Below are 26,818 nucleotides of genomic sequence, written 5' to 3' on the forward strand. Positions count from 1 at the left end.
AATCCAAAGGCTTGGAATGCAATGGTACTCAAAAATATAGCTGCCTCGGGGAAATTCTCCAGTGACCGCACAATTAAGGAATATGCCAAGGACATCTGGAACATGGAGCCTTCAGATCTAAAGATTTCCCTATCCAATGAATCTAGCAATGGGGTGTACAAGGCCAGTGGAAAGTAAGTTGTAAAATGTCTCTAGAAAAAAAATAGTTTCTTATTGGACTTGAACCTTTTTGCAACATTCTTTGATTTTGTTTTGTTTTGTTAGCTAACAATCCAGTTAAGTATCTCTGGGGATTGGGCGAGGAAAGTGTATAACTGTATTGGAGCTAAAAATAAAGTATGAATTTCCAGAGCTACCTGAGTCTCAAAACGTATTATTTTACAACAAATTGAGTAGCATGTTAGGACCTTCCCCTAGAAAAAAAATGCGTGGAACGTTTTAATGCCATTTAAATGAACTGAAACACAAATTATTTAACTACATTGGAGCACCTTTCTTACACTGCTATCTAAGTCCAAACCAAAGACTACCCCTGATTCACAAATAGCCCAGGGTGTTTGGCAACTGCACATTTTTATATGGGATCCAGTTTTTACCAAATTCTGATTCTCCACAGTGATGTCTCAGCATGTTCCATGAACTAAATGAGAGCATCCCGTACCACCCAGCACCCATGCTTGTAGCTGGCCAAGTGGCTTGCAGACATGCCAATGACTTTAGCTCACCCAAGCATCCCAGTACAATTGTACACAAAAAAATACACATCACAGGTGGTGTTCGGACCAAGTCTTCGCTGGAGGTTTCTGCTGCTCTCAGACCTCATGCCCACTGCTGGCACAGGAAATCTCTGCAGAAAAAGGACCCAGGTCAAATCACATGCTTTCCCCACCTCGCAGTCCACATAAGCCACAGCAGCCTTTAAGGGAGGAAAATCACATTTAGCAAAGCTACTCTTACCTCACGGTTTTTAACAGTGTGGGGCTTCTACAAAGCAGGTTGTGTTGGAAGCCAGGAGGAAAGATCACCATCTTCACCCTGTCTTTGTTCCTGTATGCATTGCGTGCAATTTCATAGAGCTAGAGGGCACAGAAACACAGAGACTCAAAGGCTGACCATCAGTGCTGTTGTTTTTCTAGGCTGATTGTCTTACAGTGGTACAGAAACAGCCAGCTTGAGGAGTTAGTGTTAGTCCCATTAGGTCAGAGACATGGAGACTCTCCACATTCCCAACTGGCTGCCTCTACAGCTAAAGGACTGAAAGCTGCATGACTAATAGGAATGCTGACAGGACATCCTTCCACTGCCCATACCTCCCTGCAAGGGGACAAGGGACTGTGATGGACGCACTTTGTTTGGTTAAAAGAAAAGAAACTGCCTCCCCATTTTTAGAGCCACTACAGGAAAGATACAGCAGTTCCTATAGTATCCTGGGTCCCCACAACACTTCCCGGTTCACAGACCCCAAATGAGGAGCCAGGGTCCACCACAAATGCTCCTTGGAGCTGATTAGCATGGATGCTTACTGTATACACCAGGCAGCATGGCTATTAGGGGTGTAGGGAATCCCTTAGGATGTCAGAGACCCTCCTTTGGGCTCTCATCAAAGTTTGACTGGAAGAGAAGATGGTGAAATAAGAACAGTATGTCCTCAGTCGGGACTCTGTTCATGGTTTACCTGTTTTCCATTTGCCAAAGGCACTGTTCTGTCATCCTCGCCGTGAAGGATGAGGAGGGGGGAAGACAGGAATTTTACACTAGGAACAGGTAGAAGAAAAGCATTCAGTTCAAGAATTAACGCTGGGATTTCTCCTCCTCCTCCAAGTTAAAGCTTTACCAAAACATGAGGTTTGCCCAAAATACAAGAACTCTCTTTCCTTCCCTCCCAGGCATAACAACTTCATATATAACAAACTTCACACAGTAACTTATTTTTCTTCTGGGTAATACTCTCTTTCTCCTATGCACTCATGTATTTTAATTAGGTATCTAATTAATTTAATCTACTTCCATGTGATTTTCTTTTAAAATAATGAAGAACACTGAAGTATTGAATTTGTACAGAATTAGAAGAACCTTATCTTTTTCCTTACTCCACCTAATATCATAATACTTGGAATATTATAATTAAAAGAGCCCCGGCCAGTATGGCTCATCCCATGCACCAAAAGGGCACCTGCTTGATTCCCAATCAGGGCACATACCCAAGTTTCAAGTTCGATCCCCAGTCAGGATTCATACATTGAGACAGCCAATTGATGTTTCTCTCTCTCCCTCTCTCTTCCCTTCTCTCTCTAAAAAATCAATAAAAACTTTTTTAAAAAATAAAAGACTCTAAAAGAAAAAGAAAAACCCCAAAATAACAAGAACTTCCACAGGACAAAATATAACTCTTTGTGGCAATTTACTTTCCCCCACAAATGTACAGGGTAAACATGTAATTAATGGGTTTGATTAGCTTCCTGGTCAACTTCCTACCCTGGAGGAAGCCTTTCAAAAAGGCTGTGGCATGAAGAATGTTCATTCCTGACTCCAATGGCATTCTCAAACAATACTTCCCTCCCCCACCCCCTTCCGATACCCATCCATCCCTGCCACGGTGACTTGCTGTTACTCCTGAGAAGGTTAGATCCCTCAAGTGTGTTGAAATATGAAAATATTGATAACAACTATGTATTTGCAGGTGCTCAGATTCTCCTACTATAAGAGGGCAACTTGCCAAATTCTATTCATTGGTTTTGCTGTCGGGTTAGTAGGCTGGATAGCAGATAGGTTTGAGTTACGTGCGGAATAAGGCCTAATGTCAGGGATCCCTAAACCTACAGCTCCCTTTATGACTTCAGAGAAAATACTGAATCTGTAAAGTCATCCAATTAGTCATAAGGAAAATGCCAAATACTAACCACTTGTAGATACATTACCCTAAATCCTAGTGCCCACCTACAAATTCTCATCTAGTCTTTCAGACTTCTCATCTACCCACCCAATAAGTCACATGATAGTCACCACCCCCTCCCCTAGGAATCCTACAGGCATAGTAATAGAACAATGGACATTTTTAATCATTAGCTTACTTTTCATCATTAGGGAAGACTATTTTGTCTTTTCTCAAAGCATCCATAAGTGTTTGTAAAAATCCTGGAAGTTTCTGGTAAATCTATTTTTTAAAAGGAAAAAACAATTAAAACTTCCTGCAGCTATATAATTTGTTGTAATTTTCCAGCATGAACGATAGTAATAGAGAGTAACTTTCTAAATATAATAAACTTGAAAAAAGCAAAATTTTTATGATTGTAAAAGTAATTCATATCATTGTAGGGAATTTGGAAAATACAAAAGGAAACAGAAGAAACAAATCACACATAATCCCACCATCCATAGACCATCACTGTCCTCTCTTTAAAATACAAACAGCACTATTAACTTATTTCTTCATATTCTGAAAGGAGCAGTAATATAATCTAAAAATTGCTTCTACAGTGAATATAACTAATTGGTTTAGTTGGGGAACAGAATATTCTGATTAGTCAAAAAATCCTGTTGAAAGTACACAATACATATAACTAGTTTTGTTTACGTTTTTCTTTGTCTTCTGATTCCACCACCCCTGGAATCAGGACTCCTCTGAGGGAAATTCAATAAAAGAAGCCCTTCAGCAATTCATCTCAAATTCCAAAGGAGTGCGAAGAAAGCTGGTCCAAGCCAATAACCTACTTTGTTATTCCTCACTCCTCCCGGCCCAGGTGCCCTCTGAGACTCAGCGGTCATAGTATCCCCTCCAGCCCAGAGCACGGCCGTGGGCTCCTAAGTGGGTCTCCCTGCCTCCTCTCTGTTCTGGATACCACCAGACAGAGATCCTTAAAATACCAGATACAGGAAAGGATAAACTCACATGAAAGATATAAAATTACATTATTAGATGTATGTTCCTAATAATATAACCTCAAAAAAAAACTAAAGCAAAAATTGACAGAACTAAATTAGAAATAAACAACTCCAAAATAATGGTGAGATATTTTAATATTCTTCCTTGAGCAACTGATAAAACAAATAGTCAAAAAAATCAGTAAGGATATAGAAGAATCAAATGACACGATTAATAGTCTAATTGACACGTTAGAACAGCGTACTCCAAACAACAGAACACATTCTTTGTAAGCATATGGAACATTTACCAAAATCGATCATTTGTTGGGACATAAAGCAACTCTGAGCAGATTTCAAAAGTTAAAATCATGCAGAGTATACAGGGTTAGGCAAAAGTAGGTTTACTGTTGTTGGTATGGAAAATAATACAATAATTAACTTAATTTTGAGAAATTGACAAGTATATTCCAAAATATATGTGGAAATGCAAGAGGTCAAAATGATCTTGAATAAGAGGAACAAAGCTGAAGAAGTTCACTAGATAGCAAGACATATTATAAAGCTAAAGTCACTAAGAGATTGTAGTATTCATATGAGCATGGACAATAGGCATGGGAGAGAGATGAGAATCTCCAGCAGACCCATGTATACATATATGTAGAGGGAGATACTGGCATATACAGACATTGGCACTGCAGAGTGATGGGGACGGTCCATTTAGTGAATGGCACTGGGCCACCTGGAAAGCTGTAAGGACTTATACATCCTACATATGCAAAAATACAACCTGGGATAGGGCTCTACATGGAACAGACATAACAATTTCGAGAAGATAGCACAGAAGCGTATCTTCATAACTTTGGGTAAGCAGAGTTTTATCAAGCAGGACACTTTTATTCAAAAAGGATTAACCATTAGAAAATGTTGGTAAACTGGTTCACATGAAATACAGGAACATCTCTTCATTAAGAGATGCCACTGAGGGAGTAATAAAGCAAAACAAATATTTTTTAAAGCAAAAAAATAGAATATATTTGAAAAACAAATAATTTTAATGACTTACCCTATGAAGAACTTCTACAAATGAAAAGACAACTCAATTTAAAAAGGAGCAAAACACATGAACAAGTATATCACAAGAGATGATATTTAAGTGGCTAATAAACATATGGAAAAATGCCTGGCTTCATTAGTCATCAAATGCAAATGAAAACCACAATGAGATATCAGTATGAGGGCAAGGATATGACGCAATTGAACTCTCGTGTATGATAAGTGGAGAGTAAAATGGCAAAGTCACCTTGGAAAGCTGCTTGGCACTATAACTACTAAAGCTGAGCATATGCATTCCTTGTTACCCAGCAATTCCACTCCCAATGTATACTCCATTGAAATATGCACACAAGTTTAGAGAATACATGTTCAAGAATACTTACAACAATGATGTTATTAATTATCCCACATAAAAAGCAACTCAGATGTCTACAAACACTAGATCAATAAATTGTACTATATTTATACAATGAATACTACATAACAATGACAATGATCAAATTACAGCTATACTTCATGGATAAAATCCTACTAATACATGTTGGGTGAAAAACAGAATACTTGTAAAATATGTAAAGTTTAAAAACAAACCATGCTATACTGCTTAGAGATGCACACACAGGTGGTAACACTATAAAGAAAAAATACGTGGCTGTCACCCACAGGACGGAAAATGGTGGATGTGATCGCCGTAAAGTTCAGGCTAAGGATTACAGCTAAAATGGGGTTTATTAGATTAGAAAGTAACATACAGGTGAAACTTCTAGTGACGCTGATTTCTTGACTTGCGTGTTGGGTAATTTTTTTATTGATTTTTAGAGAGAAGAAGGGAGGGAGAGGGAAACATCAATGTGAGAGAGAAACATCGATCTGTTGCCTCCTCCATGTGCCCCGATTGGGATGGAACTGGAAACCTGAGCATGTGCCCTGACCGGGAATCGACGACGCTCCAACCACCTGAGCCACCCAGCTAGGGCAAAGTTGGTTACATTTTGACTCAGGTGTCCAGTCTATAATTATTTGCTACATCATGTATTTTCTCTATTATGTTAACCTTTAAAAATTATAAAATTTCAAAAAAGAAACAAAAGCAAGTGGGAAGACTGTATCTGAATTGCAAAATACCTACAAGTTAGTGAGTTTGTTAGTAATTACTTAGAGTAATATAATAGATGGTCAAGTAATGGTTATCTTAAGATGAATATTCAGTCATCTGGAACCAATTGAAATGTTGTATTTGTTAAATCTGAAGTTACTCAGTATTCAGTATTTTAGACTGTAGAGCAAGCATGTCAAACTCGCGGCCCATGTACACTTTTGCGGCCCATTCAATACAATGGTATGCAAGAAGCATTTTAACAAACACTTCGTAACTTAATTTTTACAATATCCTGTTATACATAATTATTAATAACGAACTACAACGTTCGCTAATGACTGATTGCTATAATCGTGTTGCATTCATTTCCCTTACGCGCCTTACGCGCAGGCGCACCATTTCTCTCCACTAATACTAGCAGCGAATATTTTAGCAGCCGATGGCCACGTCATTCGTCTTGGACTGACTTGTTTGGTGTGTGCAACAGGAAATATTTCACTTTTGGAGAACAAGAAAAATAGGTTTGTTTACATTATGCTTATTCATTTGTGCAGTTATTCAGTGTCTGGTAAGTTAATGTTCAAGAAAAAATATTAATTTTTATTAAAATGTTCTATTATTTTATGTTAACGATTACTCACTTATTTCAGCCCTTTGTATTCAGCATGTCTCTATGGAAATAAACCTATGTTTCTACGAAAATTGAAGCTTTGTTTTTTTGCAGCCCACATAAACTTAAACCTTGTTTATTTGGCCTATGTTAGCCTTTGAGTTTGACATGCTTGTTGTAGAGGAGATTCCTGTATTGAGTTGAAGCTTAGACATTTTCAAGATGCTGTGATTCTGTGCAAGAGCTATCCCAGAAGTAATGCGCTGCCTTTCTCTGAAACAGTTAAGCAAATTCCAAGACGTTCTAAGATGATTTATTGTACAAAAGATTCCAAAAGTAGACAGTTGGAGAAAAGTGCACCTACACTGCCTTCCAATATTAGACAACAATTTAAATTGTGGGGCCATGTATTCCTTCTGAGAATCTCTCCTATTTTCTTTCTTTCTCTCTCCATCTCTCTCTCCCCTCCCCTCAACCCCCCCCCCCCCAACCTTCTTATCTTCCTCCTTCTCACTCATTTGCTAACATTTATATGGATGTATGACTATAAGCAATTGAGCATTGGGCTTGAAATAAAATTACAAAATTTGGATAAGCTGCACAATAGATTTAAAAAACTACATCTTGTTGCCCAGTTCCTTATATCTTATCTTCTTGGAAAGACTGTCTCCTCTACATGGGATACTGTATAAAATCATTTGGCAGCTTCCTTGGGTTCTCTGGAGGCTGTCTTATCATAAAATTATGAAAGATATGGCTGACGGTCTCAGGACTAAAAATGATGTATGAGACTTTTGTTCTCACTTTTTAAAAGGATAATAATAATAAATAGATAAACCTAACTTATCTATTAAAAATTGTAAAAGATAAGAGATAAAACTTTGGCTTTTAATAAGCTACTCAATCTATTAGAAGAAAATAAAAGGACTACCAACTCCAAAAGCCATCAATCATGCCCTTCTTTAATTGCAACTGGCTAATACCCTGTCTCAAGTCAGAGTAACTTAGAGGCATATAAAACTGGTTAAGCAAAAGAATGTGGTTAATAAACATAAATGTGTGGAAACACTTTGACATCTTGTGAAGATGAGTAAGAGCCTCACCTTTAACAAGGGATAATTGATACTTGCAGTCCACATGTTGGTAAATGGAGCTTCCAGAACAATAGCATCAACTGGGGATCCTTGAAAAAATAAAAAAGAAATAACTCCCCTATCATATTTAAATATCACCTTCCCTAAGTAAGGGATAGTTAAGGTCTTGTACATCATTTGTGAAGCTTACTAATAATGCAAATTCCTGGACCCCACTCCAGACTTATTGAGTCAGAAATCAGAATCTTGGGGGAAGTAGGGGGAGGAAATGTGAGAACATGCATTTCTAACAAGCTCCCCCACCCACCAACCAAGAGATTTCCCTGCACATGGTAGTTGCAAACCAGTACCATCTTCTAAAACAAAACCAGACTGTCAAGTCTTAGGTAATTTTAGAAAGCAAAGTACTCTGGGAAGGAAAACTGTTGAGCAGTCCATTGTTAAGAATGTGCCAGAGGCTGATTAGGTTGTTTTGGCCAACACTTTCCCACAGAACAATTAGAAAATGTGTGTCAGATGAGGATATTGCATGTGTATGTGTGTGTTTGAAGGCACCTGAGGGCTGCTAAATCAGTGAGATTTTGAAAGCCAAGACCAAAAGGAAATCTCAAAAACAGTCAGAGGAAAAAGCATTATCTTCAAAGGAGCAACAGTAAGACTGGCAGCTGACTTCCTAATAAAACAATGAAACCCTGAATGAAGTGTTGGAATAAAATTATTGCCAACCTAGAATTCTATGCCCAGTGAAAATATCCTTCAAAAATGAAGATGCAATAAAAACATCTTCAGACCAAAACTGAGAGAATTCTTCACCAATAGACAGGCAGAACAAAAATCCCAGATAAAAACAGAGAAATGCTGAAACTAATAAAGAGCAAAGAAAAGTAAATCTAAACCTTGGCTTTTATAATATAAGAAGAATAGTATTTTATGGAGTGTGTATAGAGAAAATTAAAAAACATGATAGCAAGAGTTGGTAAGTTGAGGAGGTAAATGGAATCAGAGTGTCCCAAGGTCACTGCATTATCTAGGAAGTGAAGCATTCATTTATGTGAGAATTTAGTTCAGATACTGTAACAGTGTCCACGCTGTGAAGGAAGTGACTGGGAGCCATGAGAGCTTAGAGGAGCATTGAAATAATGCTTAGTTTCTTTACATACGTAATTAAGCTTGTGAATAGCAGGTGACTTGCTCTAAAATGCTTACATAACTCCACCTGACCTGTATTGCCAAGTAAAGTTTAAGATATGATGCAAGAGATTACAAGCTTTTAATGCTTGTCAAAGTCACCTGTTCCTATTCACAGAGATTCCAATCATGAAAATAGATCCAGGAAACCTGTGTTTTAAAAAAAGCATCCCCTGAGATTCTGATACAGGCAGTTCTCAGTACACTTTTAGAAATGCTGACATAAATATTATATAAGAAGGGCTGCAGAAAGCAAGCCTTGCCTGTTATTCCATATGTATTATTTTCCTCTCCTGTGATCCAAATGACTCCATAATAACAGTTATTATCACTTCACAATGAGGACTCTTTCAAAGGTAATTTTAAGTCTTTCCTTAGTATTTATTTTTAATTTCATCATCTTGAAAAACAGCTATTGTTTTATATTAGAGAGAAAAAGGAACGTTTGCTGCACTATCAGAAACTGCCTAAAGTTGGGGTGCTTTAGGTATCTCTGTGTTGGCAGTGTACCCAATAGTCTCGACTCTTTTCAGTTGCCCATCTCAAGCGAGGAAATTATACCACAATCATTTTACAGTACCTTTCTCTTCTAGTACTCTCGCAGCATTCGTTACAACTCTGAAAAGCAATGAAAATTAGTACATATGTGAAGCCGTGACTCAACAGTCAAGTAAATGATACAAAATGCAACACCCAGTGGGAGCATCTGATGAAAGCTCTGGAAGCTCTGGTTAGAAAATGCATAGACACAACATTTGGCACAGGGTTTCCAGGTGTCCCACTGACTCTAAATTAAGAATCCTTTTCCTTAAAACTCTCAAGGAGAGCTCTGCAGTGGGCTTCAGGGTCACGGATAACCGTAGAGCTCCCATATTTTACAAACAGGGCAAGGCCTCCAGCCACATGTGGGAAGTGAGAGAAGCCAGAGATTCTCTGTCCCCTAGATCAGCAGTCGCCACTGGTGGTCCATGAGGTCCGAAAGGTTGGCGACTGCTGCCCTAGAGTATTGCTCCTGTCAGGGCTCACTCCTGCCTGGAGCCCCAAGGACCCACCTAAGGACCCATCTGCAGACCCCACTTACCCTGTACCCAGAGAGTGGCCCCAGAGGCACACGGGGGTGGTGCCACTTCTTGCCTTGGTCCACTCATAGACACAAATAGCGTCCGCAGTCAGTCCCTCCTCTGTGGGCTTACCCGTAGAGTCCCCGAACCCTGGCAGCAAGGAAAGGCAAACACAGTATCACCGCCTCCAAAGTGGAATCATCTAAGGCCTCCTGCTTCTGGAAAAATCCGTGTACACTATTCTTAACACTTACCTCTGTAGTCAACAGACAAGACGTGAAAGCCACCATCGCTCAGCACCTAGATGACAAAGGAGCTGTTATCTTCAATTAGAAGATGCAAACAGAAAAGGTTTGACACTTCCATAAGCCTAGTTGTGACAGTTTCATAAATAGGGAAAAGATTTATTTTTGAAATCTGGTGTTTTGCTTCAATCTTGAGATGGCCAGACTCAATGGGAAGTAAGGAAAGCAGTGTGGCAGGGCTGGGTCCAACAGCCTGTGTCCCAGTGTGGCTCTGCCACTTGCCAGCTCTGTGACCTTGGGCTACTTGCCACTTAACATTTAAATATGCAAATATTATTCTGAAATGTGAAAAACAATAGTAGCTGCCTTCATGATTGTTGGAAGATTACATGAGATGACCTATTAAAATATCTTGGTACGTAGTAAATGTCCTTTTTAAGAATTCCCTTGAGAATAAGAACTCTGCACAGAATTGTAGTAGAGGCAATCAAATAAGGGGGAGATCATTATATTAAATACTAGAGGCCCGATGCACGAAAATTCATGCAAGAGTAGGCCTTCCTTCCCCCAGCTGCCAGCACCGGCTTCCCTCCAGCACCCGGGACCCCAGCCTCCCTCTCTGGCTGCCGGCAGGCACCCGGGACCTGGGCAGCTTCCCTCAGGCCCTGGCTTCGTCCAGAAGGACATCCGGAATGACATCTGGAAGGACATCTGGTCTAATTAGCATATCACCCTTTTATTATTATAGATAAACAGATAAAGAGTTAATATCAATCAAAGATAAAGAGATCATTGGGTGATATCAAACCACTGCCAAGCCCTATATAGACAAATGAGGAAAGAATATGAAAACATAACTTTGAATTACAAAGATAGACAAAGAGAAGACAGAGAAAAGGACAAAATTTACTGTACAGACACTTTTAAAACTAAATCCGCCCTGACCGGTTTGGCTCAGTGGCTGAAGGGTCCCAGGTTCGATTCCAGTCAAGGGCATGTATCTGGGTTGCGGGCACATCCCCAGTGGGGGGTGTGCAGGAGGCAGCTGGTCGATGTTTCTCTCTCATCGATGTTTCTAACTCTCTATTCCTCTCCCTTCCTTTCTGTAAAAAATCAATAAAATATATTTTTTTAAAAACTAAATCCTCACAACAGTCCCATAAGGTAGGTATTTTCCCCATGTAACAGATAAAGAAACTGAGCCTTGGAGTTTAAATAATCTGTTCGTATTTGCTCACCCAAATGTCTAGAGGCAGAACCAAGATTCACACCTGGGCCTGCACATGTCCAAATACCATGCCTCCTCTCCCACGGCATAGATGTGGGTGGCTGAAACTCATTATAAACTTTTACATACAAATAGAACTGATAGCCCTAATTGGTTTGGCTCAGTGGATAAAGCATCGGCCTGTGGACTGAAGGGTACCAGGTTTGATTCTAGTCAAGGGCACATCCTGGGTTGTGGGTCCGATCCCCAATAGGGGGCGTGCAGGAGGCAGCTGGTCAATGATTCTCTCTCATCACTGATGTTTCTATCTCTCTCTCCCCCTCTCCCTTCCTCTCTGAAATCAATAAAAATATATTTTAAAAAATAGAACTGATAAGGAGAAAATAAATGTAACTTTTCAATACCTATTTAAACTACATTCATTCCCAAAAAAAGTTATCTAAGAAGCAGGGCAGTTAAGCATCCAGGGAAATAGAAATATTCGTGTATTGTTTGTGACACTGTAAGTTGAAGGACCACTTGACAATACAACTCAAGAACAATAACAGCAACAGAGTCTAAGAATCTATCTCTAGGGAAAAAATATCCCAAAGAAGAAAAACTTAATGCTTAAAGTTTTCTGTAGCAATTTTATTTCAAAGTAATCGCCTATCCAAATAAGTAAACGAAGAGCTCCGGAAGTGTGGTCAGGCCGGGAGATGATGACTATGGCTGTGGTATCCAGAATCTGCCCGGGGGAAGAAGTGCTATCATACCTTCCCACCCACCCCTGCTGCCACAAGGATGACTACATCTCCAACTCTTCTTTCTGTGCACACAGGGGCCTACTACTCAGCTCTGCCATGAGTGGGAGGAGACATCAGCTTCACCACCACCCCATGTGGGCAGTGCAAAGAGAGGGGTGCAGGATGGAAAGCAAACCTAAAAACTAATAGGCATCACCACCCCAGGCAACACTCTATCCAGCCCACCACTCCTCCGCAGAGCAGCTCTGAGAAGGCAGTGGAGAGAGGAGCTTCCTGTCTGAACGGGGGAGGGAGGATGAAGAAGGGGCTGGGGATTCTGGGCCCCACAATTACTGTTACATCGAGAAAGAGTGGAGGTGGGAGCTGGCACGTGAGAGGAGAGATCAGGTCTTGTGGTCAGTAATTGGACAAGCTGCCTGGTCACCTGCGGCAAAAATTACCTAACTGGCGTGTGGGAGAGGATCAACAGCCTGCCTGACCGGCTCTGAGTCAGAAGGCAGAGATGGCGAGTGCACAGCCTGCCATCTCCCTCACACCTGGAAATGCAGGGGCTGCCCCCTCAAATAGAAGTCATGGAACAGGCGAGGACAGTCGGGTGTGGCCACCATCCACTGTGCAAAACCCTTTATGAGCGGAAGCCTGGGCCTGAATGACTTAAAAACAGACATTCTCTGTCTCTATCCTGTGTCACCAAAAAGGTTGTTTCTTGTAGGCATGACTTTCGCACCTAATATAGGGTGTCCCAAAAATGTATACACACTTTGAACGATTATTAATTCCAATGGGTTAAATCGGACAAGAAAGAAACATCAATGGAGCTATCAGCTGTAAAGTGTGTATACATTTTGGGGGACACCTGTATATTCTCTCAATCCATCCCCCAGCCCCCAGAAAAATCAAACAAACATGTCATCAACTCCATCTGCTAATGAAGGCAATGCATTCACGAAAGCGTTTTGGGACTCAGAGACAGTCAGATCTACTTTGACCCCCCATGGTCAAGGCTGGAAGAAAAGTCCACTCACTCATGGGACTTTGGGCCCCGACACCAAACCCACCCTGGGGAGCTCTCAGTTGATAACCTTGCCGAAGCTGAGGAAGATCTACGGTCCCAGCCCAGAAAAAAATACATGGAGACATAAAATGGGTGCCGTGGGGCCCCCTCAGACATACCTTTACGAGATTAAGCCTGTGACGAGCTGCCCTGTAGAGAAGGTTAAAAAAAAAAAAAAAAAAAAAAAGAGCAAGATTTAGGAATTGGGAAGACAAATTCAATGAAAGTCGCTATCATGCTGCTGGCATCTGATCTCATACCTTTCTTCTTCGGGAAAGAGAAATAAATAACAAGGAGAAAGGGGAACGGATGTGTCAGGGGGATGACTGACGGCCCCCCACTGCTGCCGAGCTCCTCTGCATGAATGCTGGGTCCCAGATCTCCGCTCCTTGTCATACATTTGATGACTAAGCATTAAATCCATCTCCTCACACTCCTACACAGCAAAACTTGTTTCTAAGAATACTTTCAGAAGCCAACGGAAAGTAAGTTCCAGAAAGTGGCTTTTTTAGAACAAAGGATGATATAGTCATGCTCACTACTCTAAGATCTGTCTGGTCCCTGTCCACTCCGCCACCAAGTGCCAGACGAAGCAAAGGAGACTCCCGTCCCTGGAGATACAAGAAACATTGGTTTCCAGAATAATCATACCATACGTGAATGAAACAGAGACAAAGTTGACTCAAAAGGCAGAGACTTCTTTAAAATTTTTTCTTAGAGCCAAGTTCCATAAACTTTAGTGGGTCATGGAGCCCTTTGAACATGTGGTTAAAGCTATGGACTCATTTCCCAGAGGGAAAAGGGTATTTACACTTCAAATGTACAGTTTTGGGAGGGGGTTCATGGCCCTTCTTGGGCTTTTATGGATCCCAAGTCTAGAACCACTGTTTCCATCAAGGTCTCCCATAACCTCCGTGTGGCCCCCTTTCAGCTCAGTACTACTGATGGCAAGCTGAGACTTGCAGGCAGGGGCCAGGAGGAGGCTGGGGCTGACCCCTGAGAGAGTAAATCTGTGATGACTGAAGCAATAGCAGATGCACCAGCGGGGCAGACAGGAATTGGGGTCCGCCTGATCCTGTAAGTAGGTGCATTATAACACCATGAGCGAGTCCGCACTATCAGAACCACGTTGAACCACGTTGGGAAATGTTAAATTCACAGGCAATCTCTGTAAATGTGACTCTAAAATGGACACCTTGAGAAAGCCCTTGAGCAAAGCCAAGTCTTGAGAAAGCCATCATCTGACGGAAAAAGACAGTGAGAAAAAGAGACCTAGGCAAGGGAGCCCAGGGACAGATTCCAGACCTTGTCACTTAGTTTGAAGTGTCCCTCCAGAGACAGAACCAGGTCAGTGGGTCTGCGAGGCACACTGCCCCACCCCCAAGCTGAGGAGACCCAGTCACAGCTGATAAGCGTCACCCACCACAATTATAGGCTACTGATGGCTCTGGCACAGCCGTGGGCAAACTACAGCCCGCGGGCCGGATCCAGCCCATTTGAAATGAATAAAACTAAAAAAAAAAAAAGACCGTACCCTTTTATGTAATGATGTTTACTTTGAATTTATATTAGTTCACACAAACACTCCATCCATGCTTTTGTTCCGGCCCTCTGGTCCAGTTTAAGAACCCATTGTGGCCCTCGAGTCAAAAAGTTTGCCCACCCCTGCTCTGGCAGCACATCGAAGGAGAGCCAGGCTTCTAGGAGGCGGTCTTTGTCACAAAGTAAAGTTGGGGCCACAGAGGGGAAGCTGAGGCATCAATATTCTAGGCCAGAACTCAGTACCCATGGTCAGAATTCCAGGTGATCGCTCCCAGGAAGTCCATACTGTTGATTAATAGGATTCATGCTATTTCTGTGAAAAGACCACTGATGTGGAAACTGCTCTTCCTGCCCCCATATGTCAACGCCTATTCCCTTTCCAATCATCCATGGGGTCAATCCGTCATTGCAGACACTCTGAGGGAATAAAGGAACCACTGCGTTCCTGGAAATTAATATCTAAATCTTGCAAGTTAGTGTCCCTCTCAGCTAAGGATCCACATTATTCTACATACAGAACATATGGATTTTGTTTTTAAATAGAAGCCTACTGCTAGAACACCATCAAATTTCAACAAAGAAAAAAAATATGTGGCGCCATGCTTAGAGTGGAAAACTGAGCCCTGCCTTTCACTCCCCAACAGAGCTGAAATGCTCTGTCTCTTCTCTCTGAGTGAGTGAGTGAGTGAGTGAGTGAGTGAGTGAATGAGTGAGTGAGTGAGTGAGTGAGTGAGTGAATGAGTGAGTGAGTGAATGAGTGAGTGAGTGAATGAGTGAGTGAATGAGTGAGTGAGTGAGTGAGTGAATGAGTGAGTGAGTGAGTGAGTGAATGAGTGAGTGAGTGAGTGAGTGAATGAGTGAGTGAGTGAGTGAGTGAATGAGTGAGTGAGTGAGTGAGTGAATGAGTGAGTGAGTGAGTGAGTGAGTGAGTGAGTGAATGAGTGAGTGAGTGAGTGAGTGAGTGAGTGAGTGAATGAGTGAGTGAGTGAGTGAGTGAGTGAATGAGTGAGTGAGTGAGTGAGTGAATGAGTGAGTGAGTGAGTGAGTGAATGAGTGAGTGAGTGAGTGAGTGAGTGAGTGAATGAACATCCAAGCAAAGGCACTGACCTGTGTTCTGCACTGCCGTGAAGGTAGACAATAATCGGGTTGCCATCATGAAGGGCTGCTTCGTACCAGCAACGGTCCTTCCCTTTAGCATCTTCCCCCCGGCAGCTGGGGACTGTGTGCCTGAAGGGCAAGGAAAGTTTTTAACAAACATGGACAGAGAGAAGCGTTCTCTATCCTCGCCAAAGTCTGAAACACTCCTTATCTCAGTCAGATAGATGATAGATAGATAGATAAGTTTACATAGATAAATGTTTATCTAAGTCGTATATGCACATGCCAAACATTAAACTATAATACTACAAAGCGTCCTGTAATGAAAACCACTATTGCCTTACCCCATCTCCCCCATGTACAGAGACAACCCCTTTTTACCATTGACTGTTTTAGTTCTTCTGGCTCCCACACCTAATGATCTTCCAACACTGCAGTTCTGGGGTTCACTCCATCAACATGCAGTCCATTGAGTGGAACCAAGTAAAAGGTAACAGATATTTGTGCATGCTATTGGTTTGGCTGAATAGACAAGTTGGAAATAACTTATAGGGAAATCCGTTTAGGTGAGAAAAAAGAACTATCACATGAAACTAAGCTATTTTACTCAAGAAACCCAGTGACTTTGTGATTTTTAAACACCTGTCTGAGCTTCAGTCCCTCCACCTTGTTAAACCAACGAATAAACCCTGAAAATATAAGCACTGCCATGTGACACGTCATAAGGTGACTTGGAGAACTGGCCACATGATGACAAGTCCTCAGTCCTCTAAATCTTTAGAGGCAGAAAGACTCACATCAAATCCCAGGGCCTCCGCACTGAGAAGACAGGTACCACTGCCAGCAGGAGAGGCCAACTAGACAGTCCACTCACGAAACCAAGGATCAATGGGGTTCGGATAAAGAAAAAAAAGATTTTCCATCTCCAACATTCTTAGCCTAACTATACTCGGCAGTTTAGGAAGAAGTTATGTGAATCTATATTGGTTCCTAAACACCCCATGGTCACATGTTTAAATTCGGGGAGATGAAATATAAATCAGCACTGGAAAACTGGCAGCCAAGAACAAGTAGTAGAATCAAACAGAAGAAGATATTGAGATTAGCATATTTAAAAGGCAATAGAATGCTCATGACTTTGTTTGACAAACATTTATTGAGTGCCTTCTCCGTGCCCAGCACTGTGCTAAGCAGTGAAAACCCACCAACAGAGTCACCTATGAAAGATATAGTCTCGGTCCTGGCCAGGTGGCTCAGTCGGTTGGAGCATCATCACATACACCAAAAGGTTACTGGTTCAATCCCCAGTTGGGGTGCATATGGGAGGCAACCAATCAATGTTTCTCTCATACACCAATGTTTCTCTCTGTCTCAAAATACAAAACATATACTCAGGTGAGGATTTAAAAATAAAAATGATATAGTCTTATAAGGGAAGACAAACACAGATAATCGCACAAACATTCCTTAAATTACAGTGGGAATAAATGCCATAAAGGACAAATACAGGTTGCCACTAACATATGCCTAAAAGGGGGATGAGGAAAAGCTTCCCTGAAAATTACCAATCTAACACCCAAAGGGTGAGTAGGCAGTTAGTTAGGAAGAAGACAGGAGTAGAAGGAGCAGAGAGATAGAAAGAATTGTTGCAGACAGAGAGTGTGGCTTGGTATGCAAGGAGGCCAGTGGGTCTGCAGTACAATGGAAAGAGTGGTTGGTGTAGAACAAGTCAGGAGAAGGGGCCAGGGCCAGGTCCTCCAGGCCTGGTGAAGGACCCAAAGCAGCACAACACCTAAAAGTTGTCACCCTCCAAAGTAAAGTTCCTGGAAAGCTCATTGAAGCAGGTCAAGTATCAATACAAAGGGAAGGCGCATGGAGCAGCTCCCAGGTACCTCCAAAGAACACCAACCTCTCCACCGGAAGTAGCACAGCACTGCTCACCCTTCCCCTACTAACACGAAAACCAAGTCCATAGGCAACCCAGGGTCCAATCCTTGCACTCACCAGATTCCCAGAATCACCCCAGGTTCAACCTTGATATAGAAGTTCACTGTGTGAGGCATCTTTAACTCCGGCTTCTTTAAGTCCACAAGAAATGGTGCTTTGACTGGAAGGCAGAAATCATTATCAGCTCCCAGAATCACATTCAAGGTGTGTTTGTGTGTGTTTTTATCACAATCAAAAAAAGTAATTAGTCTCATGGTAACATGTTTCTCAGTTGCAAGCTACTACACTAAATTCTTAGCAACATATTTTACCTCTATTTTTTGTAGATGACATGGCATTTTGTACATATGTGTTCATGATAGTTGTTTTCTTGCTCTAATTTCCCTTTTACCTGTATATAAAGTATAGTATTAGGAATATGGTATTTTGCTACCATAAATTCTGTTTTGTCAGTTACTAAGCTACTTACCCCAGCTTTATTCTGACTTATGGTTGGTTGGTCTATCCTTTTTCATTCTTCTATCTTTCTGTGTCTTTTGTTTTAAGTGTGTCTGATGAAGATTCTATATCCTTGAAACTTGTTTTCTGAATCCAATCTGAGATCCTAGGTTTTTTATTGATGAGCTTAAATCATTTGCATTTATTTTATATTTACATATATTTCAACCACCTTATTTCATATTTTCCATTTGTTGGTGTGTGTTTTTCATTTTTTTTTTCTCTTTCATGATTTCCATTTGGACAGAACTGCTTTTCTTCTTTTGGTTTAAAAGGAAAACATCCTAGTTTTGTTCCTATGGTAGTTACTCTTATGGAAGCAAAGTATTTTATTTTATAAACTAGGACTAGCTTATAGAATTGGCCAAAAAAAATAAAAATTCTAAAGCTAGATTTTTTTTTTAATATATTTTATTGATTTTTTACAGAGAGGAAGGGAGAGAGATAGAGAGTCAGAAACATCGATCAGCTGCCTCCTGCACATCCCCCACTGGGGATGAGCCCGCAACCCAGGTACATGCCCTTGACCGGAATCGAACCTGGGACCTTTCAGTCCACAGGCCAACGCTCTATCCACTGAGCCAAACCGGTTTTGGTGTAAAGCTAGATTTTAAAATAACCACCGGTGAGTGGTAGCTCATAGTAGGGAATTTATTCAATCCTTATCCTTATCTGAAGCTAAAAGGAAAGGAGACCATTCCCCTAAAAAGGTAAGAGGACCTAAAACAGGTAATGAGTGTTCTGCTGCTGTCAAGTGTTAGTTTTTAAAGTGAAATGTCCAGGATAAACATATACTTGGGGACATGTAGATGAGAGTGTTACCCATGTACTAGAAGGGCTATGTAGTACATTGGCTAACACAGCACTCAGTCAAAAAGACATGGGGAAATAGAGTCCCGCCATCAGCATCTCTCTCTCTCTCTCTCTCTCTCTCTCTCTCTCTCTCTATATATATATATATATATATATATATATATATATATATATATATATAGGCAAGAAGAGGAAGTGAAAAAGAGAATACAGTAGGCAGTAAAACATTCACATTAACAGCTGATTTGAAGACGGAGCTCCTTATTGGAACCCTACCCACAAGGCCATGGTTTTCTATCTCCAACAGATTGCAAGGACTTATGCTAAACCCCAAAGCCAATAGTAAATTGATTTCAGACCATTTAGCTTGAACCACAATTTTTTAACTGATGTGTCTTCTCATTGTGCCACAACTTTAAGGGCAGTGAGTTCCTTATTTGGGAAAAAAATATATAGGCAAATTCATGAAAGGTATATACTTACAAAAATTAAAATAAATTAGCATGTCCATCAGAGGAGGAAAAATGTGTTCTTTTAATGGTTTACTAGTAAAGCTGTTGTACTGAGTGGCAATTTTCCTTCCGAGTGTTTCACAGCATTGTGGAATAGATCTGCAAGATATCGTGAAACAAACAAGGTATTGAAAAAAAATCAGTCCCGGTTTTGTCTAAGTCATGTTTTTTCTCTTAAGGTCAAAATCAAATTTCAACACAAGGAATTACAGGTAACTTGACATTTAAGTATTTACGGAACTATACGTAATTAGGGCAGATCAAGACTGGGCAGGCACTAAGGAGAAACAGGTGAGGAAATCAATAGGGCAGGGCCCCAACCAGCTGTGAAAAAGCCCAAGCATGACAGGACAGGAGAGGAGGGGACACCAGGCTTATGCCCTCACTGTAGTCCCATAGAAGAACCCCAAAGTCATCAGGAACCAGGATTCAATTTAACAGTTGCCACGGTTTTTAATTATATCATAATTCAGTGTTGTATGTGTTAGCTATTATTCTTAGACTAAAGCATTACGCAAATAATCATCAGAACATCACTCTTCTGACTGGGTCTCAGGAAGAAATGCGCCGATAAGAGAAAACTCCCACTTCTGATATGACATCCCTGGTGAGAGGGACCACGAGGAGCAGGGTGGGGAGAGGGGAGGACGTGAGGTCAGCTACAGCAGGGCTGGGGCCTGGTCAGGGGAGCACATAGTGGGGTCATGCATATTGTTTATCCTACTGTTCCCTGTGTCACAAGCCACCTAAACTGGGAGCCATGAGCCAACAAACTATGATTTGTCCACGAGGCATGACTAGTGTCACTTCGGTCTCTAGCCACGTCTCTCATGAGGGTTGCGTGTCTCTTACTTTGAGAAACAAGGGATAGAGGAGGTCAGTGTCAACATCCTGTTTCCAGTTTTGTCCACATCCCTTTCACTACTGGGAGCAGTCAATGTAAAGACCGCTCCATATAGTCACACTGTGAGGTCAGGGGTGCTGAAAAGCACTTTTGATGAATTGTTTTCCCTACCCGTGATCGGCAAACTGCGAGCCACATGCGGCTCTTTGGCCCCTTGAGTGTGGCTCTTCCTAAGCCTTAGGAGTACCCTAATTAAGTTAATAACAATGTACCTACCTATATAGTTTAAGTTTAAAAAATTTGACTCTCAAAAGAAATTTCAATCGTTGTACTGTTGATATTTGGCTCTGTTGACTAATGAGTTTGCCGACCACTGACCTAGACCAGAGGCAGAGAGAAGATAACTATCATTACCTGTACCTTGCAAATGAGAAGACTGACAAGTTAAGTAACCTCCCCGAGGTTACACAACCAGTGAGTGGCACAGCCACGTGCACCCGGTCTGCCTGACCCCAGAGTTCCGAGATGACCTCCAGTGAGTTGTCACACTCCTGGCGAGTTCATCTGGCCGCCCAGGCACGCAAAAATGAGCCCCGGGGACAAGGCTGGTCTCTGGCCAAACTCAGCTCTTGGAGAAGGCTGTTTCAGGACCCTCTCCTCCCATTCTGCACGTTTGCCCCCTCTCAGGGTCCCTTCCTGCCCCTGCTTCCTCCCCACTTCCTGTACCTATATTCTCAGGAGCCTTCTGATACCAAAGTATCAAAGGAAGACCTCTAAAAAACTTCCCTCCAGTGTTAATAACTTAAAAGTCAGAGCGCTAATATGCCATTGGAAGAGGCCTGGAGGGAGGCGATAATGATTTTCCGATGGATTTCCAGCAACTCTGCAGGGAGTGGAAAAGATAGGTGGGCTAAGGGTAATGAATAGCTCTTCAAATACATCAGACATAGGCAATTGCCTACTCATGAACCCAGCAAGAAAGAAATGAAAATGACTGTTGCATAATATTTTAAAATAGCCTCCATGAAGGTGGTAGAAAGGAGAGGACGTTATTGTTCTGATTTTAAAGATAAGACATCAAACCCCAGAGAAGTCACTTTGAGCCACAGATCAAGCCAAACGGGCAGAATTGCACACAATCGGAATTCTGATGCTTCCTCCCAGCTGGCCAGCCCCAGCTTTCATTCTCCTGGCTCTCTGAACTCAGGCTACCCCGCCTGTTAGGCTCCTGCCAAGTTATCTTTTGAAAGTAGCGGGGTGCTTGAGAGGCCGAGGCAGTAGAAGGAAACATGTTCCTATTTTGTAAGAATAATTCATACAGGACCCTTCTCTCAAATAGCTGAAGGCACTTCTGTGAGAAAGAACAGAGTGGCCGGGCCCCTGGAGTAGGAACAGCGCTTCTTTTAACTAGGGGATTGCCAATTTGACTTCCCCTAGATCAGGAGGGATCAAAAGTCACCCGTGGCTGCTAGACCTTATTTGAGCGGAGGATGCAGCGTCAGCCCACTCCCTGCTAATGGGCAGCCACATCAAACAGCCACCTCGACGCTCTGTGCTCCTTCGCCTGCCCTTTGATCAGCGGTAGCTGTAACTGCACAGCATCCCACAGGAGCCGCAGGACCTAACTAGATGAACCTTACAGGAGAAACCTGGTGGGGCCTGCGCTGCTACAGAGCAAATCATCCATGCTTCATGCTCAGAGGTGTCTACCAACCAGCTTTGGGATGCCCAAATCTAATCACAGTTGGCCAGACAACTATTCCAAATATGAAGGCATGCTACATATCCACCATCGGCGCCCATTCATTCAGCCAGCATGCACTGATCGCCAAGCAGCAAGTGACATCTACATCCTCCCCTCTTCTTTCCTCCCTACCAAACCTTCCCCTCCCTTCCCATCCACTCAAGTGTCCCTTCTTTGTCAAAGCCTCCTAAACACATCTTCCTACGGCGACCTTTCTTCTCTTTTCACCCCTCCCACAAATTACAATTGGAGCCTTAGTTGTTGTCTGATTGTTTTTTTTATCATTAGCCCCGACTTCCCAACTCTATGCCAGGCCCCGGACGTCAAGAACCACGTTGCTTGTATTACAGGCCTGGTAATGCTTCTTTTGCATTCCACTCAGGCCAGAGAGGGCTGAGCTCCATAAAGATCTGTGGAGCAGCAGGTTGAAACTGAAATAAAAGGTGCACAGCAAGCCCTCATGATGTGAGCTGACCTACAGTAACCGGCTCTGAGAAACCAGAGCGACCCAGGATTCTGGGTATTGGTCTGGGCCTCAGCCTCAGCACATGTCAAGTTAGATCAGTCATCTTCAGCTGAGACAACGAATGCACTGCTAGTATTTTATTCCTTCAGGAAGCATCCCTTGAGATTTAGTTTTTAGTAATTAGTAAGGCAAGGTGTAGAGGGTCCCCAACTCCCCATCTCCATTCCATTATCAACAAAGCGACCTGTTCTCTGAAAGCAAGAGCTGCAGCTTTGATTCTCTGCCAGGTAAATGTTAACCCATCAGCCATCAGCATTACAGAAAGCACTAAAAAGAAAGTCAGTAAATGCCAGTTTTCCCAGAGCAACCGACCGCATCCGGGAGATGAGGCCCGTGAATACGAAGTTTGAAAAGTGCTGTCAGGCCCTAGCTGGACTGGCTCAGTGGGTAGAGCGTTGGCCTGCAGACTGAAGGGTCCCGGGTTCGATTCCGGTCAAGGGCACATGTCCGGGTTGTGGGCTCGATCCCCAGTAGGGGGCATGCAGGAGGCAGCCGATCAATGATTCTCTCTCATCATTGATGTTTCGCTCTCCCTCTCCCTTCCTCTCTGAAATCAATAAAAATATATTTTAAAAAAGAAGAAGAAGAAAAGTGCTGTCAGTTGGAATATTCTGACTGGTGTTCAGACCCAAACAAGGGGCTGGGCCTGCACTGCTGGGCCCGGGGAGCACTGCTCTCTGCTCTCTGCCTTGAGCCACAGAAGGAACAGAAGACAAGATCCGTGTTTGTCTTCACTGCTTGGACGTTCCAAAGTGAAGTCTCCTTTGTCAATGCGAGTCTTGGATGTTTCATAATGAACAAAATTAAACAAAAACAAAAGTAAACAGCCTGGCCAGCATGGCTCAGTGGCTGAGTGTCCACCCAAGAACCAGGAGGTCATGGTTTGATTCCTGGTTAGGGCACATGCCCAGGTTGCTGGCTCGATCCCCAATATAGGGCATGCAGGAGGCAGCCGATCGATGATTCTCTCTCATCTTTGATGTTTCTATCTCTCTCTCCCTCTCCCTTCCTCTCTGAAATCAATAAAAATATATATATTTTTTAAAAAGGTAAACAAAAATGCCAGTAACTTCTCACACCAACAAAACAAAACAAGATACCCGAATTCCTGGGTCTCCAAGCAACACCTGGCTGCAATGCCAACAAGGCTGGTAATATACTGCTGGTGGATTCAGGTGGTTTAAGATGGCTGTTTAAGCCAAGGATTGATGGGAGGAGGAAAATAGAAACGCATCGACACAGGCATTTCAGATTTAAAGAGCGCAGCCCAGGTGATGCCAGGTTATGGTTTCAATGTCCTACTCATCTTCAGCATTGTGGGGGGATGTCTGTTCTTTAAATACAGGCCAGAGAGTTCACACCCAGGGAGCCTTCCCCTCCGCTTCCATCTACCAGGGAGACCCTTGACCTAAAACGATGCCACCCAAGAGTACCACGTGGACTATAATGGTCAAGGCAGATAAGCGAGAGGAAGCTGCGCCATCTTTCTGGAATCTCTATTTCAGAAGCCCAGAGGGATAGACCTTAGAAAATCAAACCCGGGAGTCTCGGCCACGGTAGGCTGAGGATAAGGGTCATCCAAAGAGCTCAGGTTCACAGGGCCCTGGGGCCTCTGAAGCGTCCCCTCCATCCGCCCAGGAGCCCCAGTGCCTGCCCTGGGCCCCAAGGAGGGCCTTGCGCTCCCCTCGTCCTCCCCTTACCCCCCCTTTGCCCCTCCCTGAGCGGCCGCGCCGGCACTGCGCTCGCTCCCGGGCGGACCGGCGGAGGCGCGCACTCACCGCACGTTCCTCACCACCATGTCCCACCAGGCGGCCACGCTGTACTCGTCCGCGCAGTCCTCCCCGTCCACGCAGTCCTCCCCGTCCGCGCAATCCTCCCGGTCCACGCAGTCCTCCCCGTCCACGCAGTCCTCCCCGTCCGCGCAGTCCTCCCGGTCCACGCAGTCCTCCGCGCGCGGCCCCATCGCGCACCGCCTCCGCGGGAGCTGCTGCGGGGAGCTCGGCTCCATCGCGCACTTTGTCGCGAACCGCCGCCGCGGGAGCAGCTGCCGGACCCAGGGCCGCGCCCGCCCGCCCCCGCCGAGTCCAGCCCGCCCTCCAGCCCCGCGCAGGGCCGCCACCGGCAGGGGCAGGGCGGCAGCCGGGGCCGCGGGCTGGGGAGGCGACTGAGGGTGGCTTCGGGGCTGCTGGAGGGGCAACACACACACACACACACACACACACACACACACACACACACACGAAACAAGTTTCCCATGCTTATAGTTAGCTGTGCAGTTTTATTTTCTATTTTATTTTATACATCTGTGTGTGTGTGTGCCTTTCTTACTATGGTGCTAATAAGACTAAAGTTTGATGGTCACACCTGTAGAAGATGTATAAATAAACTTTCTTCAACTTTGACTTCTTTTTATTTTCTTTGTCCCTTTTGTTTTTCTCTTTCTGAAGCATCCCCTCACCCTCTTCTCTCTCTCTCTCTCTCTCTCTCTCTCTCTCTCTCTCTCTCTCTCTCTCACACACACACACACACACACACACACACACACACCTGTCGTCATTACTGTACAAGGAATTTCTTTGCTCCCTTCGGGTGAGAAAGGGTTTATCTGCCCAGGGCGGGTGAACTGCACAATTACTCTATGTGTCCAAAGTGAGCACTTCCTGGTGTTTTGTTTCTTGAGCAGCATGTAGCAGAAGCCCACCCGAGCATCAGGAGTTCACATCTTGAAAGGTCGGACAGGATTCAGGCTCACAGAAGGCATTGTCGCCTGAGATGTTCCAGGGAAGCCACAGGGCAAATGTGGGGGACGTGGACCAGAGGGACTGGGGTTCCCTTTGGAAGCAATTTGATGCAGCATCAAGTCTGCATATTGGAGGCAAGCTCAACCGCCCCAGGGAGAAATGGGAGGTTTTGTGGAGCCTGTGCTGTTTGGGCCAAGGACACAGCAGGGGACAGCCAACCCTCGAAAGCCCATAGGGACACTGTGCGGAGTGAGGAGGCCAGTCAGGAGGAAAGCAGCACACTTTTCAAGAAAGGGCATTCTCTTTAAGGATCGGGCCGTTCCACGCAGCCGGGCAGGCCAGGGGGAATCCTGGTCACCGCCTCTTATGATTGCTCTGGGAATGTCAACTTTCTGATTCACATCGAGATAGAAGAGGAATCAAAACAGGAAGGACCAAGGGTATCTGAGCCTGACTGACCAGCCAGCTGCAGGTGGGTTTTCACAGGGCCACACCCCACGATGAGAGAGGCGAAGTTCCAGCTCCAGCAGGTGCAGAGTCCACCCTGGAGCTGTTTATAAAGCAGGTCTGGGATCTCACAGGGGAGCTCTGGGTGAGAATGTGGGCCAATGGACGGGGGAGGAGAGAGCAGCAGCTGTATTTCGGCCAGATTCCATTTCCATCTGTTTATTCAGGTTAAGAGGGTAGAGGCCCCCATGCTGCTTGAGCAAACAAACTGGTAAATCCTGAGTCTAAGGAAATGTTTGAAATACTATACTCATCAAAATCTCTGAAGTTGAAAATCACCACCGTCTAAATTACAACTCTGGGAGCAAGCTTTCCCCACATTAATAGTTCCTTTTCAAGTGGCACATCCTGGAAATCAGAGAGCAGGGCCCCTGGTATGATTTGGCAGGATCTAAACACCAAGGGATGCATTCGTTTATTCAGCATCTACTTATGGAGCAACTTTTAGATGACCAGCACCACATTGGGCGCCATAGGGATACAAAGCCAGATCCTGCCTGGTAGATTTATCTCAGAATAACACAAAATAGAAATTGAAGAGTACCTGAAGGGTGGAAATCAGATCAGGGTGCAGGACCTGGATGTGGGGAGAGGGATCAGTTTAGGGCAGTGGTCGGCAAACTGCGGCTCAGCAAACTGCGGCTCGTGAGCCACATGCGGTTCTTTGGCCCCGTGAGTGTGGCTCTTCCACAAAATACTGACTTCTGCGCATGGGCCACGAAGTTTCAATCACACTGTATGGGCGCGCCCACACGTGGTATTTTGTGGAAGAGCCACACTCAAGAGGGCAAAGAGCCGCATGTG

The 26,818-nt window shown here is 43.5% G+C and overlaps 2 protein-coding genes across 2 annotated transcripts in view; one reads left to right on the forward strand and one right to left on the reverse strand.

Annotated features, from left to right (window-relative positions):
- The window catches only part of PYGL (glycogen phosphorylase L), a 40,474-nt gene extending 40,119 nt beyond the window's left edge, over positions 1-355 (forward strand). The window contains exon 20 of the mRNA XM_081098793.1: positions 1-355. Coding sequence (XP_080954919.1) covers positions 1-177 — 177 coding nt within the window. The 3' untranslated portion in view covers positions 178-355.
- On the reverse strand, positions 263-24,837 carry ABHD12B (abhydrolase domain containing 12B). The gene is made up of 13 exons (XM_081098872.1): positions 24,545-24,837; positions 19,624-19,751; positions 17,887-17,989; positions 15,892-16,011; positions 13,362-13,392; positions 10,224-10,269; positions 9,990-10,119; positions 9,489-9,526; positions 7,730-7,809; positions 3,072-3,154; positions 1,676-1,754; positions 958-1,076; positions 263-847 (listed from the first exon to the last, which is right to left on the reverse strand). Exons 1-13 carry the CDS (start codon positions 24,772-24,774, stop codon positions 820-822), a joined length of 1,215 nt encoding a protein of 404 aa, XP_080954998.1. The 5' UTR covers positions 24,775-24,837; the 3' UTR covers positions 263-819.
- Between the last annotated feature and the right edge of the window lie 1,981 nt (positions 24,838-26,818).

The sequence above is a fragment of the Myotis nattereri genome (genome assembly GCF_964212035.1).
Source record: "Myotis nattereri genome assembly, chromosome: 1".
Taxonomy (NCBI): domain Eukaryota; kingdom Metazoa; phylum Chordata; class Mammalia; order Chiroptera; family Vespertilionidae; genus Myotis; species Myotis nattereri.